This window comes from Alligator mississippiensis, chromosome 11 (genome assembly GCF_030867095.1).
Source record: "Alligator mississippiensis isolate rAllMis1 chromosome 11, rAllMis1, whole genome shotgun sequence".
NCBI lineage: Eukaryota > Metazoa > Chordata > Crocodylia > Alligatoridae > Alligator > Alligator mississippiensis.
The window spans coordinates 23,088,492-23,111,766 of record NC_081834.1 but is presented as its reverse complement, the minus strand read 5'-3'; the positions used below and the strand labels follow the sequence as shown (position 1 = coordinate 23,111,766).

At 40.8% G+C, this 23,275-nt stretch overlaps 1 protein-coding gene across 1 annotated transcript in view; it reads left to right on the top strand.

Moving 5' to 3' along the window:
- MYO5C (myosin VC) overlaps positions 1-23,275 on the top strand; it is a 67,449-nt gene that overhangs the window by 28,972 nt on the left and 15,202 nt on the right. The window contains exons 13-30 of the mRNA XM_014605954.3: positions 611-736; positions 1,509-1,592; positions 1,901-2,035; positions 2,405-2,502; positions 3,475-3,561; positions 3,645-3,756; positions 7,156-7,367; positions 10,315-10,480; positions 10,817-10,963; positions 11,863-12,027; positions 12,213-12,306; positions 14,986-15,049; positions 16,857-17,037; positions 17,877-17,970; positions 18,907-18,970; positions 19,094-19,174; positions 21,211-21,391; positions 22,264-22,357. Of these exons, the coding sequence (XP_014461440.1) occupies positions 611-736; positions 1,509-1,592; positions 1,901-2,035; positions 2,405-2,502; positions 3,475-3,561; positions 3,645-3,756; positions 7,156-7,367; positions 10,315-10,480; positions 10,817-10,963; positions 11,863-12,027; positions 12,213-12,306; positions 14,986-15,049; positions 16,857-17,037; positions 17,877-17,970; positions 18,907-18,970; positions 19,094-19,174; positions 21,211-21,391; positions 22,264-22,357 (2,185 nt within the window). The remainder of the gene's footprint in view (positions 1-610; positions 737-1,508; positions 1,593-1,900; positions 2,036-2,404; positions 2,503-3,474; positions 3,562-3,644; positions 3,757-7,155; positions 7,368-10,314; positions 10,481-10,816; positions 10,964-11,862; positions 12,028-12,212; positions 12,307-14,985; positions 15,050-16,856; positions 17,038-17,876; positions 17,971-18,906; positions 18,971-19,093; positions 19,175-21,210; positions 21,392-22,263; positions 22,358-23,275) is intronic.

Below are 23,275 nucleotides of genomic sequence, written 5' to 3'. Positions count from 1 at the left end.
AGAATGAGCCACGTAGAGTAGGGCCGCAAGAGTGGCCTGAAGGGCTATACAGTATTGGTGTGGAGTAGGGTCATGGGGGTGACCTGGAGGGCTGGGGCATGCAAGGGTGAACTGAAGATCTGTATATAAGCCAGCCCCACAAGTAGTTCAGGGAGTGAGCCCCAGTAAGGGGGCATGAGTGAGTCCCATGTGGGACTTTGGAGCATGGGTCACAGTGTGAAGCACTGTAGCAATATGGATGCCATCTGTGAGACATGGAACATGGTATAGGGAAGGTCAGAGCTGTGTATATCGCCCTAGGCATCGGGGCATTAAGATAGGCAGCCTCCCCCTTATTACATTTAGTTCATTAAACATCAAGCTATGGCAGGAGAGGCAGAGCAGACTGCCCTAGACAGGTGAGCAGGCCAACGTTAGACTGGCCTCGTGATGACCTCCTGTCATAGACACTGGCAAGTCACAGCTTTCAGAATTCAGAGCATTTATAAGACATATGGGAAGTTACTAAAGTTATGCAATGATATTAGTAAAAAGGCATTAATTGATAAGCAGTTTTCTTGTTGTTAATCTTCTATTTTATTAAACAGCCTCACTGTTTGCCTTTTTACAGTTACCTCAGGGAACAGATGAAAATTGGCTTCAAAAGCTGTATAATAATTTTATCAACAAGAACCCACTCTTTCAAAAGCCAAGAATGTCAAACACATCTTTTATCATCCAGCACTTTGCTGATAAGGTATGGCCTACAACTATTTTTCAACCAGCTTTAATAGGAAAGAATCTACTAAATGTAGATTCAACTGTTAGTCTTACTAGTCATAAACCACCTTTTATAAGCATATTTAATATTAATTATTTGCTTATTGGCAGGAAGGCCTACATTGTATGGTGGAGAGGAGAAGTCCCTGCTCTAAACAGCCTACATGCAGTCATAAATTTGTGAACATAAGCCAAAAAATTCAGTTTAAGGTTGTAGAAAAAAGGCTGTAACATACAAGCAAAATAGTCATGGACGCAACTGACACACATCTTGTTAGTACCGTAGAGTTATATTAATATACGTTATTTATATTAGAAACACAGTTTTTTGGTTTCTGGGGGATGCTGAGAGTTGAAATGGGGGAAAACAGTAACTGATGGGAGTGGGTAAAGAAGATAAGAACACTTGAAGGAATGTCTGACCAAGATATCAGCCTATGTAACGTGTACTAAGAGAATATGGTATTCTGCAGACAGCTTGATGTGGACAGATTTTAATTAAGAGAGAGCCAGAGGGCAGCTGACAGTGCATTGTGCCAGTTTGTCTAGCTGCTACAATGTGGGCTTTGCACCTAGCATAATGATAAAGGCAGAATTTTACGCAGAGTATGTAGGAGTACTACAGATATTGGGTTATTAAGACAAACCCTTCTCCAGTACCTAGCACATCTCAGTGGTAAGAAAGTTCTTTTTAGTACTTGTTCATGTTGTTGCTGCTATAAAATTAATTATCTTGCTTCTTTGCACAGGTAGAATATAAATGTGAAGGATTTTTGGAAAAAAACAGAGATACAGTCTATGAAGTTTTAATTGAAATTTTGAAAAGCAGCAAGGTTTGTAAATTCATGGCTAATTAGTCTATGGAGACACCAGATTTCCCATGGAGTATTAGTAAAGATTGACATAGAATTGCTTCATTTAATGTTACTAACTTGAGACCAGCTTATGTTTAAGAATTTTAACTATGTCTGAATTAATTCCAAACTATATATTTTAATTTCAAATTGGCCAGAGACCTTAAGGTCCATGACTAGCAATTATATATGTATCATCATTATATATGTATCATTATAATTACTATATTAAATCATTGATAGAATTACTCCTAGTTTTAACTGAAATCCTTTCTTCACACTTTCAGTTTCATCTCTGTGCAAACTTTTTTAAAGACAATCCAGCACCCATTTCACGCTTCGGTTCAGCTATCAAAGTCAAACCTGCAAGACCAGTGGTCAAGGCCCCTAACAAACAGTTCCGGACAACAGTTGGCAATAAGGTACTGTGTTTACTGGCTGAAGTGGAAAATACTGCTGATACTCATACACCAATGAACTTTTATTTGTGGGCCTGATATTCAGACATTCATAATTATGAGCATTGTGCTGTCATGTATTCATTGTTGGAAACAACATGTTTCTTGGCTACATAGTATGCAGTTCAACTAGGGCCAGTCCAATTACTATTATTTCAACATGTGTGCTTGTTTACGTCTTTGTATAATATCTTGGTAAATAGTGCCAACATTTGAATGAGCAGACCTCTAAGAATACTACAGCCTGTATTTTTGTCACAGCTTCCAGCCAGAAGATGTATTGTTTGAATGTAAACATTAAATTAACTAAACTGCTGCCTTATTGTTTTCTAGTTCCGCAGTTCTTTGTATCTGCTTATGGAGACACTTAACGCAACCACACCTCACTATGTCCGATGCATAAAGCCAAATGATGAGAAGATGCCATTTGAGTGAGTATCTTAGTGCTTTTGAAATAATATACTATCTTTAATGAAGAAGAATAGTTTCATTTTTAGATTAACCAGAAGTCAGTTGCCTGTTCTTGACTAACCAGACTTCACATTCAGAATGTATTTTATTCCTTTAAAGAATACTGAAGTAAAACAGTTTTAATGTTTTTACACAATGAATGTTATAGAACAATGAATATCACATGATTCTCTGGATCATATTTATTAAGACATTGGAAATTTTCTATCAGCTTAAAAGTCATGTATTAGTGGTTTTTCTTTTTAATAAAATGTTAGGAGGGAAGGCTGGATGTTTTAATTTTAGATTCATGGGTGTGCTTGTTTTTGAGGGTGAAAATTAGTATACGTGGATATCTGAGGTGAAGTCACAGACGTTTTCATATTTTTTTAAATAAAAATAGCTTTGAGGAAATTAGAAGCACACAGAAGAGAGCTGTGTGCAGTGTCAAGGGTACGTAATATTTTTCACTTTTCCCCAGAATACTGCAGCATGTACTGAAATTCCTGTAAAGGAAAAAACCTTTCTCAGACACCTGAAAATTACTTTGGAACCATCTGTGCTTCTACTTTTAATTGTAATATTAACAAGAAAGTATTCGTTCAATTAAAACCCCTTTTGGTCTGAAAAAACCTTGATCTATGTATAGTGGATAGTGCTGTGTTCAGGGTTTGCAAGACTAGGTCCTTATTTGACATAGAGTGTATTATTATCCTGCTGTCTAAATAAGTGAATTTTGACTTGTCATCCTCCTCTGTATAATATTGTTCTACAAAGAACAGATATAACTCATCAATATTTTAAAACCTACAGTTTTGTTTTATGGTTAAAAAACCTATTACCTAGGCTCCACTTAGACAAGCAGGTTTTAATCTCTGGAAGAAATGTGCAATCAGTAATTAAAACAGAATCTGAAAAATCCAGAACTAAATATGTAAAATCTGCTTCCTGAGGTTTGACTCCAAGCGGGTGGCTCAGCAGCTTCGAGCATGTGGTGTTCTGGAAACTATTCGAATTAGTGCACAGAGCTATCCTTCCAGGTGAGCAATTGTTCTTTTTTAGTTCAATGACAGTATTTAGATCTATTTAAATAATTTACATGCTCAAACTTATCATTGTATAGGTGGACGTACATAGAGTTTTTCAGCCGTTATAGCATTCTCATGATGCAGCATGAACTCTCACTAAGTGACAAGAAAAAGATTTGCAGAACTGTTTTGCAGCGGCTAATCCAGGTTAGTATTTCTGCACCTGACCGTTACGTGCTGTAGAATCTATTATAAATGCAAAAGATCCAATATTGATCATATTTTATATAGTCTTTTCGTGCTTGTTGGTGAGGTAATTTGATTTGTTCTGGTCTAGTGGACTCAGCCCAGGGCTGAGTCATGTTCTTTCTCCATCTGTTACAGTTTGTATGTGGCCACAAGCAAGTTACTTAACCTCTCTCTGCCTGTTTCCTTATCTGTGAGATGGGTATCATGTCAGTCTTTCTGTGCTTATAAAACATTTTAGATTAGTGGATAGAGAGTGCTAAACACATGCTAAATCATTGTCATCATTAGTTACTGGTTCCAGCTTCTGGCTGTTTGACAATACACTGACTCCATCCATCTCTTCTTACCTTTCTGTCAGTATTTTCTCCCAGGAACCACTTTATCTTCATCACAGCCTTCCCTTTGCTTCTTATTTTTAATATGCAGTCTGAGCATTCCATATGGTATCGTACAGCCTCCTTGTCAGTTCTTTGTCAATCCTCCTGTCACTCTTGCCCACTGAACCAAGATCCTTTAATCCATCAGCTATTTTTAATACTCTCTTAACATAGCTTTCTGTGTATGGGGGCACATTCCCTTTTCTGTAATCATCATTTTGCTCTCATCTTTATTAATCTTCAATCTGTATTCTCCATATCAGTATGGAGTAAAGCTTCTGTCCTTGCATCCTAACTCATCACATCCTCATAGAACAAGATGGCCTTCGCTTTGTTCTGCGTCCTCTCCACATTTTGAAGAACTCCTTCTGTAGCTGCCCTAAAAAGTATTGGAACCGACATGCTGCCCAAGTGCAAAGAAAGCCTCACAGGAAACCATTCCATCTCTCCATACTTTGTCTGCACACAACATACATGAACTTCTTACAGTCTCTAATGGAATCCACATATGCTTTACTTACATTTAACCTTTCTGATTCTTCTCTCCTTTCTCCAATGGAACCTTGTCCTGGGCCTTCTCCATAACAGTGAAAGCAAAGGAAACTTCTTTGTTACATTCCCAAATCTTTCTTTTCATCTCTCTGATAGCAAACATGAAGTCTTTCCCTTTGGAACCCATGTTCCTCTTTGCTCAATTACTCTTCAGTCTTCCTTTGGATCCATTAAATATCACTCTTTTGAATACCTTGGCACAACAGTATGTAATTATTATTTCCTTATAGTTGTTACTCCTCTTTCTGCCCCCTTCTTTCCAAATACACACCACAATTCCTCTGTTGTATATAAGCAATATATATATATATATATAAAAAGAAATAAAACAAAAACACCGCACCCTCCTGGTTTGGTATAGGCGCTCTCTAGCAGCCTTAGAGCGCATGCCCCGTTCAGGCCGCAGGATGTGTCCACGGGACTTGGGCGTTGGGCTGCGTTCGACTCCAAAGGATGCCCTGAAAACTCGCCTACCATGACTTGATCTTCCTTTTAGTAGTGGGGATCTCCCTCGTGGGACCTTGCAAACTGGGCGCTGCCCCTTGTGGGTGTTCTTGGGGCTCCATCTACCCTACACCCCAGCCATACACCAGGCTTCAGGACAACCATGTGATGGATCTCCAGCTTGTCTCTTTGATGTTCCCTCCTGCTCTTGCCCCCTCTTTCCTGTCCCTCAGTATCTTTCTTCGCCCCGAGTGTCTACAAGGTGTGGGACTGGTCCTGCCTCAATCTCTGCTTTGGCCCTATCTTCGAGCTGTCGCGTTCGTCAAGGCTGCCTCCACTCCTCTTCTTGACCCTTTGGGTCAGTTGGGGATGCCTCCCTGGTTCAGGCTCTGAGTGTCATTCAAGATGCTAACATAAACAGAAAAAAAGAGGAAAGAAAAGGAACAGGAGGGGTTCAGGCCACAGCCCACCCCATTCATGGCTCCAGCGTCTGTGGTCATCTGAATCCCTCAATGCCATCCTCCTTGACCCGGCTGTCCTGCCGAGCTGGGTGTTTACCCTTTTAAGGGCGCCGGGACCCCTCTGATGGGTCCCTGTCCAGCCCCCTGAAGATCTGCTGCTTCTGCGGTCCTGTAGCCCGGGGAGCAGCTTCACCTCCTGCCCTTGGCTTAGCTGCTGCCCACACTGTTTCCCCACCGCCGGCTCTTTAAATCCACCGGGCAGCAGTTTTCAATGATGTCATCTGCCGGTGCTGCTCCCAGCTGCAAATAAAAGCAGCTGATGAACCGCGCTGGCAGCTCTTCACAGCACAGCGCGGTTTTTCTTGTCAGAGGTAAGTAAGCCCTCTTTTTAGAGCTTTGTTTTTGTCCTTCCGGGAGCTCACCCCAGCCTCAGGTCCCGCCATGAGAGGGTGTTACAGGACCTCCGTTTGTGTTCCCCTGGGACAAACGCTTACTAAGACCTCTGTGTGTTTATGTAATTTAATAGGCCTTTCATGCTAGGATACCATAAATTCTGTAGAACTGTTCTAAGAATGTGTTACCCTGCAGTCAGGCTCTTTTGAAGCCAACATTTTAATCCCAGCAGGTTCAGTTCAGTCCTTTATCCTCTGGAAGATACTAATCTAATTTACTGAACAGTTTACTGCAGGTGTTTTTTTCCAACAAGATTTGAAAAACTGGTGCCCTCTGGCTCTTAACATTCAAGAGCCAGTCTTTGTTCTGGACTGGTTTTAGTTTAAAATATTTTCTTCCTTTCTATTACTTCTGTTCAACTCCTGTATACTACCAGTTACTGGTAGCTCTCCTTCTAGCTCTTCTTCTGAGATGTGGCTGTAATTTCTGTCAATATGAAAATACACAAAGCCCAAATCTGCCTTCAGTTATACCACTTAAATTAACAAAATGACTGTTGACTTACATCCAAGGTAGCTGTGAGCAGAAGTTGAGCCATAATTTTTAAATTAGTTTGAGATGTTGTAGGATGAAAGATACAAGTATAAAATACACAAAACTGACATTAAGCAGGTTCTTCAGGCACTTTTGCATTCAGGTTCCTTACGTGCGTTATTTTTGCCAGGTAGAAAGATGCTACAATAAACAGAGTGCATAAGTTAGGGAAACCATTGAGGTTTACTCCTGAAATGTTTTTTTCTTAGTCTGGGGGCTGTGTGTTTTGGGATCCTTTTGGTATTGCTTTATTTTTACATTTTTGGAATTAAATCTTTTCTCATTGACATGCCTGGGAGTAACCTTTGGATTTAGCATTCTGTTCTGTGCCTTTCCCCGTCATGTGCATGTGCTGAAAGATTCCCTGCAGGTATAAAGATGGCAGGCAGTACTCACAGTTAACCAGGTCTTGTCATTTTTGTATTGCTCAGCTACTGTGCTAAATTTTATGAAAGATGAAATGTGTGGTTTTTGAGGAAGAAGAAATTGCAGCTTATAAACAAACTACTGCTTTGCTTTGCTTTGTTTTCTTTCAGGATCCTAACCAGTATCAGTTTGGGCGAACAAAAATTTTCTTTAGAGCAGGGCAGGTTGCTTATTTAGAAAAACTACGGTCAGACAAACTGAGGCAAGCCTGCATCGTGATCCAAAAGAATGTCCGAGGCTGGCTGCAGCGGAAGAAATTCCTCCATGTCAGACGAGCAACTATTATAATACAGCAGTACTTCCGTGGACAGCGGACTGTACGGTATTTCATGCTAATAAATCAGTTTGCTATTAGGGTGTATGTAAAGAGGTCTAGAAGATCAGATTCATCACAGGTTTGTAAGAGACCTCAAGGGTCATCTAGTCCAACTCCCTGCACAAATGCAGGATAACTTATTCCTAAAATATCCCAGGCAAATCCTTACCCAGCAAATGTAGAGTTTAAAATTGTACTTCAGGTATCACTTTTTTTCCCCTCTTGAATTTATGTATGATTTTAAATAATTTTTAACCTCTCTCTGCCTGTTTCTTTACCTGTGAGGTAGGTATCACATCAATCTTTCTATGCTTATAAAGCATTTTAGATTAGTAGATAGGGAGTGCTCAGCACATGCCAAATCATTGTTGTCATTGGTCACTGGTATTCAGGAAGTACTCTAGCAAATTTCAGATGCAGTAAGCCTAATTCCTGAAAGTCCTGGATACGCCAGAACTGCTGTCCTTTTGTGTCTGATGCCAAGTGGCACACTAGTAAGCCCAAAAAAACTGATCAGCTTCAGAGCCCTAGATAAGGTCAGGCAGTGCATGCAAATTGGCTTTATACTGCTTGACTATCCTCAGTCTGATGTAAGGGACTGTGTAGGCTTGTGCAGTACTGAGGCTGCTATAGCCAGCAGCCTGTGAGGTATATGGTTACAACTGTAGATAGTAGGTTTTAGACAGAGGCTCCCCCAAACAATTGCTTTTGGTGAGTAAAGTTGGACAGTCTGGGTTGTTCTTAAGCCTGCTTCACTTAAATTGGTCAGAGAAAAAGATATCTTTAGGCCAGTGAGAAACAGTTTTTCATTGTTCACTGTATCTGAAGTGTCATCCAGAAGCATTTTAGTAGTCTGTCCCCTTTACCAGGCTTGTCTATTAAAGGCAGTGGCAGATTAAGATTTATTGGGGCTCTGGGCAAATAGAAAATTAGAGTCCCCCCACTAGGCAAGGGCAGGTTTCCTTTGTGCCCACCAGGGGGCTCTGGCTGGACTCTCCCAACCTCCTTGGCACGTCTGGGGCAAGCCAGGGGCCATGAGCACTGCTGAGGTGAAGGCAGCCCAGGCCCTGGCCTGGCCCAGCCCGGCCCCTCTGTCCAGTGGGTGCCTCACAGCCAGGGTTGAAATCCCCCGGTTCTGTGAGACGGGTCAGGGCCGGGGCTAGCCTGGGGGGAGGGGGACATGGGCTCCACGACTTCCCTGGTTGCCTGCCTACCCCTCTGTCCCATCCCATCCTGGTGCCAGCAACCTCCCACAGATGGCCCCAGAAAGCCACCACTGTCCACTGGAAGACCTGCACCCACCCCTGGCCCTGGCTTGGAGGTGCATGCTGCCGACCCTGGATGTCTGCAGCCAGCATGCCTGCATGGGCCGAGCTGACCCTCGTGCCCCAGGGGGCTGAGCCCACCTGTTAATCTGCCCCTGATTAAAGGCTTATTTAAACAGGGAAGTTACTATGAAGTTTACAGCTTGCTCCCTACTCTGCACTAACTCCTCATGTGGACACTCTTGCTGCTCAGTAAGGTAGCTTACTCTACTTCGAAACAAATGAACAGCCTCACCCAAAGACACACTTAACACACATTGGGTCCACCTACATGTGTGGTTTACTGCAGGAGTAGACTAATTAGCTCCACAGTAAAGCATCCCTGCAGCCTGGGCTACTCTGCCCCATCTCAAATTGCTGCTGTCTCAGCTGCACATGGAGGCACTGCACCCAGGAGTAGTTTTCTCTGGTTCAAACAGCACCAGAGCTTATTGTGTTGCATTAATTGCACCTGTAGATGCACCCACTAAGTGCAACTGTATGAGGCTGTAGTAGGGAGACGCTAGAGCACTGTGAATGTACATCTCAGCATCCCTATCTTAATTTCCCTTACTTGACAAGCCCATGGTTTGTCTTGCTAATTTTCCCCAGCTGGCACATAGTCTGGGGATGCAGATCCCAATAGGAGAAAACCTGTTCTAGTCACACTAGAGAGGAGTTTCCTCTATGTAAGGTTTGTAGATCTGTAGGTGTGGACTGAGCCTGAGCAGGTAACAGGACTCTGTCCACTTGGCACTTAAGAGTAAAATGTTATATCATGTTGCAGTATATGGAACATCCTTTTTTAGTCCTAAATTCACCTCTGTATTGCATTAAAATGCCAAGATCTTAGAAATTATTGCAAAATACTTTTATTACAGACTAGCAAATTGCCCATCAAGAATGATGCGGGAGGGGCGGGCGTGGATAGAGCCCAGTGTTTGCCCCCCCACACCTCATCTGCGCCCATTCTCCCCTTCTCCGCCTCCACCCCTGCCATTTAGAGTTTGGCACCGCTCCCCTCACCTTCTCCATGGCATCGGGCTCAGGCCCACTCCTTTCCCCCCGGCAGGTCGGGTCATTTCCCCCCCACCCACTCCTGGCCTCATGGGGCCTGGGGCCCCTCTTCCCCACCCCCCCCATCGGGCCCAGGGCTGCTTCCCACCTCCTCTCCTGCTGTCCAGGCCCACTCCACTTGCCACCGCCTCCAAGGAGCTGGGGGGGTGGGCAGGCCAGGCCAGCACTTCTGGCCTCGCCCCACTGTGCTGTCGCCGCCACTTCCAGGGAGCAGGGCTGGGTGGGGCGAGGCCATCAGTGCTGGCCTCACCCCTCTGCTCTGTCCCCGCCGTCATGGCAAGGCTCTGCTGCTGTCTCCTCTCCAGAATGCTCTTGGAGCACTCTGGTTGTTTCAGACAAGCAATCAGAGTGCAAATAAAGTGTTATGGACAGACAGACTAAGGCTTTTATAATATTAGAATAATGAGTTATGGAACTAGAACTGTACACAATGTTGTTTAGTTGAAATGTGATTTAAATTATCCATCCTATTATTTCCTTTTTTGCTCCATATTTGAACCTTCTCTGACAAGAGGAAAAGCACAAGGAGTCTCACATGAATTAAAAGAATATTTATTTTCTTCTTAATTAAGGCAAGCCATAACTGCTACAGCCCTAAAGCAAACATGGGCAGCTATAGTCATTCAGAAGTACTGTCGAGGATACCTTGTCCGTAAACTTTGTCAGCTCATCCATGTGGCTGCTGTAACAATTCAAGCGTATACACGAGGATTTTTAGCAAGGAAAAAATACCGAAAGGTACAACATTTTTTGTATGTGATCCTAGCGTATGGGAATAGCTAATGTACTATAAAATGATGCTTAATACTGTATCTTTTGTACAAATGATTCTTGAACCTTTTAGCGGGTCAATGTAGTATTATAGATAGTAATCTTGAACCTCAGAATTTCATGTAGGTTGCAGCTTGGTTGTCCAAGTTTTAAATGTTGGGAGGCAATATTATGGTTTTGATATGCTATTTAAATATATTAGTACTTTGACACTTTCTGTAGAAACAATACTTTATCTACAATGTAGATTTACAGAATATCTGAGCCAGTGCTGATTGCTCTACCAGTTCTCTCCTTTTCCAGATGCTCAAAGAACACAAGGCAATTATCCTTCAGAAGTATGCCCGTGCCTGGCTTGCGAGGCGTAGATTTCAGAACATTCGGAGGTTTGTTTTGAATATTCAGCTTTCATACAGGGTTCAGCGATTACAGAAGAAACTAGAGGACCAGGTAGGTGACATACGTGCATCAGGATTTCTTTCTTTTTCTTTGAGCATGTTTGTTTTATTCAGAACCAGATACATTGTGAATTGAACATTTGTGTGATCAATATAATCTCGAGTTCATTTGGCAAGATAAAAAATTATACAAAAAATATGGACCTTTATCCTTAAAAGCATATATCAATCACTGTCTTCCTGCTGTACTGTATTTGTCCACCAAAGGAATTTCTTGCATCTTTGGAGCATTTGGTATTGGCCCTTGTTGAAGATGGTATTTTAGACTAGAAGGACCACTAATCAGACAATTGCATGGCAATTTCTGTGTTCTTTACAAGTCTTCAGTCGGATCTCTTTGACCCTTTTCATACTGGGATTAGAACTCTGTTGGCTACAACTCTAGTTGACATATTTGCTATTTTTTGTGGTCTAGCATGTTTTCCTTTCAAAGATGGTTTACAAGATCCATCCCAGGCAAATTATTTTTTTAACAGCATTAATGTGGTTTTAAAGGGGGCGGGATGAGGTGAAATCTCTGGCTTCAGTAAAGGGGATTGAGCAAGAGCAGTCAGGGACAGCCATGGGTAACTGCTTTCTTATACGTAAGGTAAGGATTTAAATGGGGTTGTCCAGGTTTTATTTCACTCTGTACCCAAGCATCATAATAAGATCTATTTGAATAAGATTTTAGTACTCTAGTACTGTTCAAAATCCTGTTTTAACAGTTATAGAAATGACCAGTTAAAGAAATGACCAGTTATTCATTTTCCAGTAAAAGAAACTAGAGGTAATTTGGCAGTTGCTGAAAGGATAGAGCAGAAAGTTTTGCACTGATAATCTAAGTTACCAAGCAGAATGGAACAACATTTTTCAATTGGTATCATTCTTACCTTTTTTTAATCATTGTAGAGCAAAGAAAATCATGGCTTACTGGAGAGATTGACCAGCCTAGCTTCAACTCATGCACATGACCTAGATACAATCCAGAAACTTGAATTAGAACTTGAAAAATTAACCACACAGAAAAGAATCTCTGAGGATAAAGGGAAGAAATACAAGGATGACAAGGAACAGGTTAATCTTCTTGTTCTTGCTTGCAATATAATTTTATGTCTTTTGGTTACTATGGCAACTCTGATTCTGGGCATCGCTGTGAATCTACAACCCCTAGTAAAGCCCATGTTCTATTTCAACTATAAGATGGGTGTTTTTAATGAAGATTTTTTTACATTCAGTATCATGTTTACTTATATTTGCAGAAAATCTCAAAACTTGAGAAACAAGCTAAAGAATTGCAGGCAGAGAGAGAAGTTTTACAAAAGAAGCTCCAAGAGAAAACAGAGGAAATGAAAGGTATAATAATTAAAAATCAGACAGCTTTAGAGCTGCAATGGGGAAAATTTCTAGAGACATGTACAGGTACTGAGTATAGCTCCACTGAAGTCAACAGAGATGCACCAGTTTGCAATAGCTGAAGATCTGGACCAAGTTTTCATCATTCAAGTTTACACAGTCCATAGACCAAGACTTACATTTCAAGAATTTGTCTATGCCAGGGGTGGGCAATAGATTTCATAGACATTAGGGCTGGAAGGGACCTCGGAAGATCATCGAGTCCAGCCCCCTGCCCAAGGGCAGGAAGTCAGCTGGGGTCATTGGATCCCAGCAAGATAAGCATCCAGTTTGCTTTTGAAGGTGTTCAATGTAGGTGCTTGAACCACCTCCGGTGGCAGGCTGTTCCAGACCTTGGGGGCTCGGACAGTAAAGAAATTCTTCCTTATGTCCAGCCTGAAACGGTCTTGTAGTAGTTTATGACCATTCGACCTAGTCGTCATCCCTTGGGATGCTCTGGTGAACAAACGTTCCCCCAGATACTGGTGGTCACCCCTGATAAACTTATAGGTGGCCATCAGATCACCCCTGAGCCTGCGCTTTCCAGGCTAAAGAGCCCCAGGGCTCTCAGCCTGTCATCGTAGGGTCTGCTTCCCTGACCTCTGATCATGCACGTGGCTCTTCTCTGGACTCTCTCAAGCTTCTCCACATCCTTTTTGAATTGTGGAGCCCAAAACGACGCAGTACTCCAGCTGCGGCCTCACTAAGGCCGAGTACAGGGGGAGAATGACGTCCCGGGATTTGCTTGAGAAGCATCTATGGATGCAAGCCAGCGTTTTGGTCACTTTACTAGCAGCAGCATCGCACTGCAGGCTCATGTTCATCTTGTGGTCAATGATGACCCCCAAGTCTCTTTCTTGCATAGTGCTAGCCAACATAGCACTGCTGAGCCTATAAGGATGTTGCGGGTTTTTCTTCCCAAGGTGGAGAACCTTGCATTTATCGGCGTTGAACACCATCAGATTCTCGTCCGCCCACTTGCTGAGCCTGTCCAGGTCAGCCTGGATCACCCGCCTGTCTTCTGGTGTGGATGCTTTGCCCCAAAGTTTGGTGTCATCGGCAAACTTGGCCAGTCCGCTTCTGACTCCAGTGTCCACATCATTAATGAAGATGTTGAACAGTATGGGTCCAAGGACAGAGCCTTGGGGGACCCCACTGGTCACAGGACACCACGATGAGTGACTTCCATCAATTACTACCCTCTGGGTCCGACCCCGGAGCCAATTTTCCAGCCAGTGGATCATGGAGGACCCAAGGTGACAATTGGCCAGTTTCTCCAAGAGGCGATCATGGGACACCAGATCGAAGGCTTTTTTGAAGTCAAGATATATGACATCAATCTCTTCTCCCTTGTCCAGGTGGTAGGTCACCTGGTCGTAGAAGGAAATGAGATTGGTCAAGCAAGACCTACCCACAACAAACCCGTGTTGGCTATCCCTTAAGATGTTGGCGTCGGCCAGTCCATTAAGGATGGCCTCTTTAATAAACTTTTCTAAGATCTTCCCCGGGATAGAAGTCAGGCTGATGGGCCTATAGTTAGCCGGATCCACTTTCTTCCCTTTCTTGAAGATAGGCACCACGTTGGCCTTCCAGTCTTCGGGCACTACACCAGAGTTTTCAAAGATCCGTGCTACAGGCTGGGCTATGATGCTCACCAGCTCCTTGAGTACCCTGGGGTGAAGATTGTCAGGGCCGGCCGACTTGAAGGTATCCAGCTTCTCAAGATGTTCCTTCATGAAGTCAGCATCAATGGAGGGCAGGGGATCACCCTCACCTGGACTTCCCTGTCCCATAGCAGGCATGGGCATCCCATGGGACTGATGAAAGACCGACGCAAAGTACCTATTTAATAGGTTGGCTTTTTCCTGGGCGTCAGTTGTCAGTTGCCCTATCTGGTTCAGCAGGGGTCCAACGGTGCCCCTGCTTTTCCTCCGGCTCCCCACATATCTGAAAAAGGACTTTTTATTGTCCTTGATGCTCAAAGCTAGCTGGAGTTCAGTTGCAGCCTTGGCTTTCCTGGTATGCTCCCTACAGGACTGGACCAGTGCAGAATAATCCTCCTTGGAGGTGACTCCCATCCTCCATCCAATTATTTGGGCAGAGGCCCTCTTACTGAGTTTTGGCAAGCCATCAGGGGCACATGACAGGCAGCCAGGGGCAGATAAATATTAATTTTCTAAGTTTTTTAGGGGCCCCATGAGCCGGATAGAATGGACTGGTGGGCCGCATCCAGCCTGTGGGCCACATTTTGCCCACCCCTTGTCTATGTAGTAACAGATGCTCTCCTCTCATCCATGTCTACTGTCTCTGAAAGAGCATAAGCATTTTCTTCAGAACTCTTGCCTTTCCTTGATTATCTTGATCAGTTGTTTTGAAGTATCCCAGTTTACTTCAACGAGTAGAGCATGGGATCAAAATCATTAAGTATATTTTAGAATTAGGAGTATTTTTATGTTGCAGAACATGCTTATTCTATAGTGATACTTCTCAAGATTAGTGTGATTGTATGTGATATGAAAGAGTTTAATTCTAAACTAAAGTATCCAAACTGGTTACTATAACAAAAAATTATATTCTTCATTTTTAATTACTTCATTGTCATATGAAACAACTTTCAGATATGGAATTATTTTTTCACAGATAAAATGGATGACCTTACCAGACAACTGTTTGCTGATGTACAAAAAGAAGAAAAACAAAGAATGTATGAAATATAATTTAGATATTTTAAACCTACATTTTTCTTACTCTCTCAGCCTTTTTTTTCCTTGTAATATAAATAAATGTATTATGCATAAGAATATGCATCTCTTAGTACTCCAGGATTTATAGCAGTGGTTGCGTCTACACGTGCAATTACACGTGTCACACAATGTGTCACAGCATGTATACATGTGTCTGAGACTGCAGCAATATATGCCCGTGGTCAGTGTCTACGTATGCAGTAAATTCCCCCATCGTTAGATAGTACAGGTGACCCTTGCCATTCATGGGGGATATGTTCTCAATATGCCCTGTGAATGGCAAAATCCGCGAATAAGGTACTGTGTTCATGAAAGCAGTGCCCCCGGCAGCTGGGGGGCGGGGGAAGGGCTGGAGGGCACGGCTCCAGCAGTGGGAGTGCAGTGGTGGGAGCGCAGTGGCAGCAAGTGCAGAGCTCCTAAGGAGCTCCTGTAAGTGTATAAAGTGTATTTAAAATGCGGGTTCGGCATTCACGAATGCCAAACCCATGAATAGCGAGGGTTTTCTCTACTGTCCCCACCAATACTATCTTACAGTGACATTAATTAGTTTATTTTACGTAAAACCGTTGCACATGTAGATGGTGATGCTCCATAGCTAATTAGTCTACTCTGCAGTTAGGTGCATGTGTAGACATGGCCAGTATATATTTATTTTAGTAGGAAATTACGATTCCACAAAGATGAGGATAAAAACTTGAAAATGGGCCAGTCACATGTAGGAAATTATACTGTAGAACTGGAATCCTTTTGCTTCTAGAACTGTGTTCTGTTTCAATCTTTTGACCATCAAGAAGAGATTCTAATCATAACAATCTCTCTGGAGATGCAGTTTAATATAGTTTTGGGGAAGCAGATTATAGCCACATAAATCAAGTGGAGGACAGAAGAGAAGATTGGTCTTGGGGAAACAGGTTATAAATGTACTGTGTCCACAACCAGTTTTCCTTCTTATTCTCTTTAGCAGCTCATCTATACATTCAAAGAAATAATGGGTATTTGCTTGATAATAGAAAACGCTTCCTTCCGTACAGTATTGCATTTGTGGAACAAAACTCTGCTTTTTCACAATTTATGATGCTTTGAATTATTGTTGCTTGAAAACAGACCTTATGAATCTAAGCCCTATAACTTATGCCCACAGAGGTGGTATTCAAAAACATCTGGTTCATAGATTTCATGTCACACAACCAGATGAACCAGATGTTTTTGAATACCACCTCTGGGCATAAGTTATAGGGCTTAAGGTACCAAATAAAAAATTTCCCTTAAATGCAAGAAATACTCACTGTCTCCAAAAGCTGGTTCTTTTTAGATGTATCTGAGTCAAGCTGCAGGTCAGGTTGAAATAAGTTATGTGACCTTTCTCCAGGTTTCCATTTTCCCCACTACCCTATTGTCTTAGAAGCCACTCTGGTTCTCCCCTTGCTCCCCCTGAGTCTCAGAGGAAGCTACCAAAAAGCACAGGGATTCTTGAAATGAGCATAGTTCAAGAATTGGCATAGGGAATGTTATACTTCTGAGCCCTTTACCTCAGGTCTCCTATATCTAGGTGGGCAGTGGGGGAAGGAGGCCAGGGGGTTTCACTGATCAATTCTGTAGATAGTTCTAAGAATCTAGGTGGAATTATTTTCACAAGGGGTCAGTATAGGCCTAACTCTTCTCTCATTAAAACATTTTTCAGTCTCTAAAGCTGCCAGTCAAAAATAAAACAAACAAACCAAAGAGATGAAAAAATATAAAATGCATTTTCTCTCTGATTCTGAGTAGAATACTAGAGAAAAACTTCCAAAATCAGAAGCAAGACTATGAAAAAGAAATTGAATCACTGAAGGAGGAAATTAAGACTCTCAGAGAAGAGAAAATTCAACTACAGCATCAAATTCAGCAAGAACTTATTATTCAGGATGGCTTAAAAATGGAAGCAGGACAGCTTACAAAACAGTTGCAGGCAAGTAAATGCATCCAGCAAACAGTGCTGAGATGAGCCATTCCAGTCAGAATCTTCATTACATAAAACAAAGAGTGGATGAGAAAATTCTATTTTTGCTGGGTAGATTTATCTATAACATGATTTAAAACAACTTTTAGTTGTTGAATCTGTATGATGTCATAATAGCATGTTTTAACTTTTGACTTTAGTACAGAAAAAACAAAAAATACTGTTACTTTTATTTTTTTTAAATGTCAGCTACTTAGTGAATTTATTGGAAGTAAAGTATGAAAATTGCACTTGAAGAAAAGTCTCGCAATATAATGTCAGACTTTAGAAAAGAGTCATAATTTATTGCCCTGTACAAAAGAACATTTGTTACATCATGGTTCCCTTACACAGTGAGCACTGTGCCTCCTGAAGGACTGAAACTGGAGCTTAAGCAGTTGTCCATTAAAATGTATGAATTTCCATATGGAATAAGGTACTGCTTTCTTAGGCAGGTGTTTTCTAAATGTAATCTAGTCTCATTTGTAAACTTTGTTTCTGCTGAAAAACAGCAGCAACAACAAAATCTTTTTTTTAGTGTCAAATATTATTGCTTAGACTATATAACTATATATGGCTATGTCAAATCTTAAATTTCTGTTCTCCCATTTAGAGGAATGTTTAAGAGAGTGCTGACCTAAATAGAACATTGTCTTGTAAAATGTTGATCAAGCAGCTCTAAATCATAATATTCCATATGATTTAATTTATATCTGGACCATCTGTCATCCATCTTTATCTTATTCAATTTTGTCTCGTTCTAAAAAAAAAAAAAAAAAAAATTCTAATCAAGACAATGTCTATTTCAGATAATACCTGAATTGCAAAAAGAAATTGAACTGCTTCAGGCACAGAAAATTGATGTGGAAAAGCAGGCCCAATCCCAGAAGCGAGAGATGAGAGGTAGTTTGCTTACTGTCCAACTCGGGGAATTTGCAAGAGCAGCATAACATTTAATTGCCTCATCCTGTATTTGTTCAGTGGTGCCTGTCAGGTTTTTAAGGTACTTTAGAAAAGCACAAGTAGAGATCAAAACTGTCTCAGACCATTTAAAAAGTCCCAAAGCCCCTTCCCAACTAGAATGAACTACATATCATCAGTCACATCTTCCTCCTTAAGAGAGAGCCAGAGGCAACAAGGTGAGTCTTGCAGCATGAACACTGAGTGTTAATACAAAGACCTTCTCACTGGGAACAATACTTTCTACTCCCTCCCATTTAAATGTGGGTGCTGTTAGCTCAGGTGTTCAGTTGCACTGGGGGAGAGAAGGAAAGAAAAGGTCCTTCCAAAACACCATTCATACCATTCAGTGCTTTAAACTAACCCAAACTTACAATTTAATCTTCACTTAGAAATAAGTATCCAGTACAATTCACAGAACGTAGATACACTCTCTAGTCCTAATTCAGCAAGGTAATTTTAGATATGTGCTTAGCTTTAAATACACAAGTAGTTTCATTACAGTCAAAAGGACTACTTGTTGCTTAAAGTTAGGAATGAGCTTAGGTACTCTGTTGAATTGTGGCCTTTGTGATAAACACCATTGTATAATTGTGCTGCCATTTTGCACTAGATGCAATACCAGATGTCTTGATGATGCAGCCCTCATTAACATATACTGCTGACCTTTGACAGAAAGGGCAAATCATGGGTTCATTTGCCAAAGCTGCTTTTTTCTAGATATCCACAAGTATCAAGGGGTTCAACAAAGCCTCTGGATTGAATTTCCCAATTAAATCTATTTGTCCCAAGCATAGAACCTGATTTTTTTAAAAAGGCTGATTTGATTTTTCCTGGGACACAGGTAATCTAAAATCTAAAAAGAAACTTTATTTTCAGAGAAAATGTCAGAAGTTGCAAAACAACTCCTTGACAGCTATGACTTAGAAGATGTAAGAAGCAGGTAACCTATTGATTATTTTCCTAGGTTTTTTTTTTTCGGGGGGGGAGTTAAATAAAGCAGACTTCAGAGATTTTAAGAAACATAATTTCTTTAGTCATCTGCAGTTGTTGTTGTGCATTGTAGGCTCTCTACAGAAGATTTGGAACACTTAAATGAAGATGGAGAAATTTGGTTTGCTTACGAGGGCCTGAAAAAAGCAACAAGGTTAGCTTAATCATGTAATACATATTCATCATTTTGCTCTGGGGTTCAGAGGAGACAGCAAGGGGCAGTAATATGGCTTATCTTAAAAGTAGTTGAAAACGTAGTATAACACACAACCAAACATTGTCAAATAACTGGTTAGGGTTGTAGTACCTTTAGATAGTTGGATGCTGAAGCTTGGGAATACCACTCCTGCCAAGTTTGTCTGAAGAGATGGGGTTTGGAGCAATGGAATTTCTTCAGAAAAAGATCCATGAGATTTAAAATGGTGTAGGGCTGGGAAACTTGGGAGACTTCAGAAGGACTCATAGAGATATAGAAAGCTGGGACAGAAGACAGAAACAGAATGTCAGTTTTTCATAGCAAAGGACTCCAGTTTAATTTTGGGGCAGCTATGATGCAAAGAAACTGTCTGCATAGAAGCTCATTGACCCAAAAGAAGAAGGAAATCCTAAACTCCTTTTGAAGGCTTTGACCTAAGTGTAAAGAACACTTGAGTGCTGAAGAAACCAAGGCAGGGAAATGCATGTATATATGCATTATATTGTCTAGATCTGCCTATTTTTTGTGCCATCTAAAGTTAAGAAGCTTTTGGTTTCTGGACTCCTCATAAAGTTTCTTCAGCTGTCATATGAATGCTGTTAACTAGATTGCTCACAATATTGGAGGTCTGGGAAAGGTTACCTAAAAATTTGAGTTGAGGGGACCTTGGGCATTTGGGTTGCATGGTCCCATTTGCGTATAATTGAAAAATTCTACACTGAGGAAATGAATCAGGGAGGCTTAGAAATGAAACATTGCCTGGGACAAAATTAAGAGCATAGAGATCTAAAAGGGAAAGACCTGAGCAGCAGCCTGAGCTGCACCAGAACTGTAGGGCAGCATGAATAAAGGATTACTTATGTAAGACTTGCAGAATTGGACATTATAAACATTGAGGCAACTACAGTTTACAGCAGTATTCTATGCAGAGCAAGCACTGAAACCCCCTCCGGGTGTTTTTAATAGAGGAGTTTTTATGGAGCTGCATGAGAAAATCCGTATAAATGCTCATTTTTTGGTAGGAGATGAGACCATTCACTATAAAAGCCACTGGGTATAAGGTGCTCATACTCTTATGGTGGACATACTGTATGCAAGAGAGCATTTTCTGTTTTAAATTAGTCACACAGATCCTATTTAGGACTGTGCAGGTAGAAAAGGGAAAGAATTATGACCAAGTTTCAACAAAAACTGCATTGTTACTTGTCAGACCCATATGTATTGGGCGGAAACCACAGTGAATGTAATTAGGGCTTTCTTACACTTTAATCCACCTCAAATTGGTTACTTTCTCTGATTTTGTGTGTCTGCATGTCTGTCTTAAGAGGTTCTAAGGTTGTTAAAGGAAATCCCCATTCCTTAAAGACTTAAATAGTACATTGCATGAGTGCTGAGATGAGGACAAATGAGAAAATTGAACAGTTTTGAACTGAATATTCAAGGCTGCTTACAGACATGGAAAAAACAAACAAACAGTGCTTTACTTTAACTTGGCATGCTCCCACACTGAGCCCAGCACATGCCCAAAAGAGGCAGTGCATTAGTTGCACCCACTTTCTCATTGTCTGTAGAGATTAGATGCTTTAGTGGGGACTTTTTGGTGCTTAATTCTAGTAGTTGATTGAATCAGCCTTAGCTAAAAGCATCAAAAAGCACTACTGAAGCACCTGATATCTACAGATGCTGCAGAACCAAGTCGAAGTAACGGGCTGCTGCTTTCAGTAGAATGCAGTTCTGGGGTTTTTTGTTCCCCATGTCTGTCAGCACCCTGTACGGCTAAAACTACCCAAACTAACCCCTCATAATATGAAACAAAATGTATATTTTGGGATATCTTGTGCTTACACAAGTTCCATGGAGGTACAGATTGTGCGCTCGCCAGATATAACTGGATGCTAACATAGTGTCTTGTTATTACTTTGGTTTGATTTTAACCATAAGGGAAAGCACCAAGATTATATGTACCTGTAGTTTCCATTTTTCTTTTTTAACAGAGTATTGGAAAGTCATTTCCAGTCTCAGAAAGACATTTATGAAAAAGAGATTGAAGCTTTGAACTTTAAAGTTGAACATCTCAGTCAAGAAATTAACCATTTACAAAAGTTATTTAGGGAGGAAAATGACATAAATGACAGTATTCGGCTCGAAGTCAGCAGGCTAACATCAGAAAACATGGTAAGATTCAAGTAGTACTAGACAAATTTTTTTTCTTTTAATACCCTTAAAAGATTTATCTTGTCTATCAATCATACTTGTTAATGGTCTTCATTAAACTATTAAAACAATAAATAGCTATTAAGCTATTAATATAACATTTTTCCCAGTGCTGAGCCAAATAAAACAGAATTGCGACATACTATACTGCATGCTGACCTTACTGTGTTACAGATGTATATACCAAGCAATCACTATCATACTGAAATGATATTTAGGAAACAATTCAGATGTGACTTGTAGGCAAAACAGTGGGGTTTTCCCACTATTAGTTTTGAAAAGTGCTGTCCAATGTGTAACATGTACCTGGAACAGATGGGCAGAAGTTTGTTTTGTTGTTTTATGTGGAAGTTGTGAACTTTTTCATTGTAACAGCTATTTGAACAGCAAAGTTAAAAAAAGGTTCAAATCCAATAGTTGGAGGTAGTCATAGATTCATAGACATTATGGCTAGAAGGGACCTCAAAAGATCATCGAGTCCAGCCCCAGTCCATAATGATATCCTCTGTAGTTGCATATACATAGCCATCAGTATCCTCATAGATCCTTCACATTATTAGATAGTATTCCAGATCTCTAGCTTAAATAGCACAGACCTCTAGTAAGTAAGCTAAAGGGGGTTCTTTCTCTGTTATATGTCAATTGACTTTTAAGTCTTATATCCTCTTTATACATGTTGGATCAGGTTTGATACTGTGTCCACTAGAGGGCAGTTGTATACACAACAAGTAGCTAGTAAATTACAAACATCACTTACGAGTCCAAAGACTGGACATATATGTCAGTGAAGTATTTAGAAATTAAATTATTCATGGGTTTTTTTCTCTTTAAAGGTGATCCCAGACCTTAAACAGCAGATTTCTGAACTGCAAAACCAAAAGATGGATCTTGAAAACCGCTTTCAAGAACAGACTGCAAAGATGAAAGGTAAAGAAAGTACCCATGTGGGGCCCAGGCTTGCAAGCACTCAATGTAAGCCTGAAGCTTACTAAAATGAATTTCAGGGTTTTGGCTTTTAAAATCTCAAGCATAACATTTTGTTAACTCAGGTTTTGTATTTTTCCCTTGTTAATAAAATGTGAAACTATATAAAGAAAATGTAAGGTGTTAGTACAGTTTATTTTTGTGTGATCTTTGCACTAAGCAGGTATGAAAAGCATTAAAGCTGTGTTAGCAAGTAGCCTGGACAGAGCAGTGCACCCGCATAGCTAGATTGTTTTTAGAACCCCAGCTAGCTCATTCAGAGCTAGACTGAGTCTCTGTGCAGCACTACTTTGTGCTCCATAAGTATACCTTAATGATCTGTAATCTAGTCACAAATGGCCAGTAGACAGTTCCCCTCATGATTTTGCCTACAGTAATGAAAGATTTCCTAGTTTCCCCCGTGCATAAGTTACATAGTACCCAGCAAAGGTTTTTCATTTGTGTGAGGCTTCATTGCTAAATGTAATTGCTGTAGTAGTGCCACAAATGACTGGGCCATTTAGTAATCATATTGGAGTACTATTGGTAGAAATAATCAGTTATTTAACTTTTAATTACATGCCATATTCACTGCAAATTGCTCTGATACTCTATGGTATTTACCATGTAGTGTTCAGTTCTGTACCTTTTATGTGAATTCAACTCCCATTGTATACTGGAACTAATATCAAGTTGTTGCTATGTAAGGAAAGGACTTTTTAATACAATATTTGCTTTGTAATCCAATTTCAGTAGATGAAATAGGAAGCGATTCATACTTCCTTATAAATACTAATGTTCTAGTATTATAACATAATCCTCTAACATAATAAAGTGCTAACATAGGCAAGAAGCTGCTCCCCTATGTGGATTTTGTTGTGT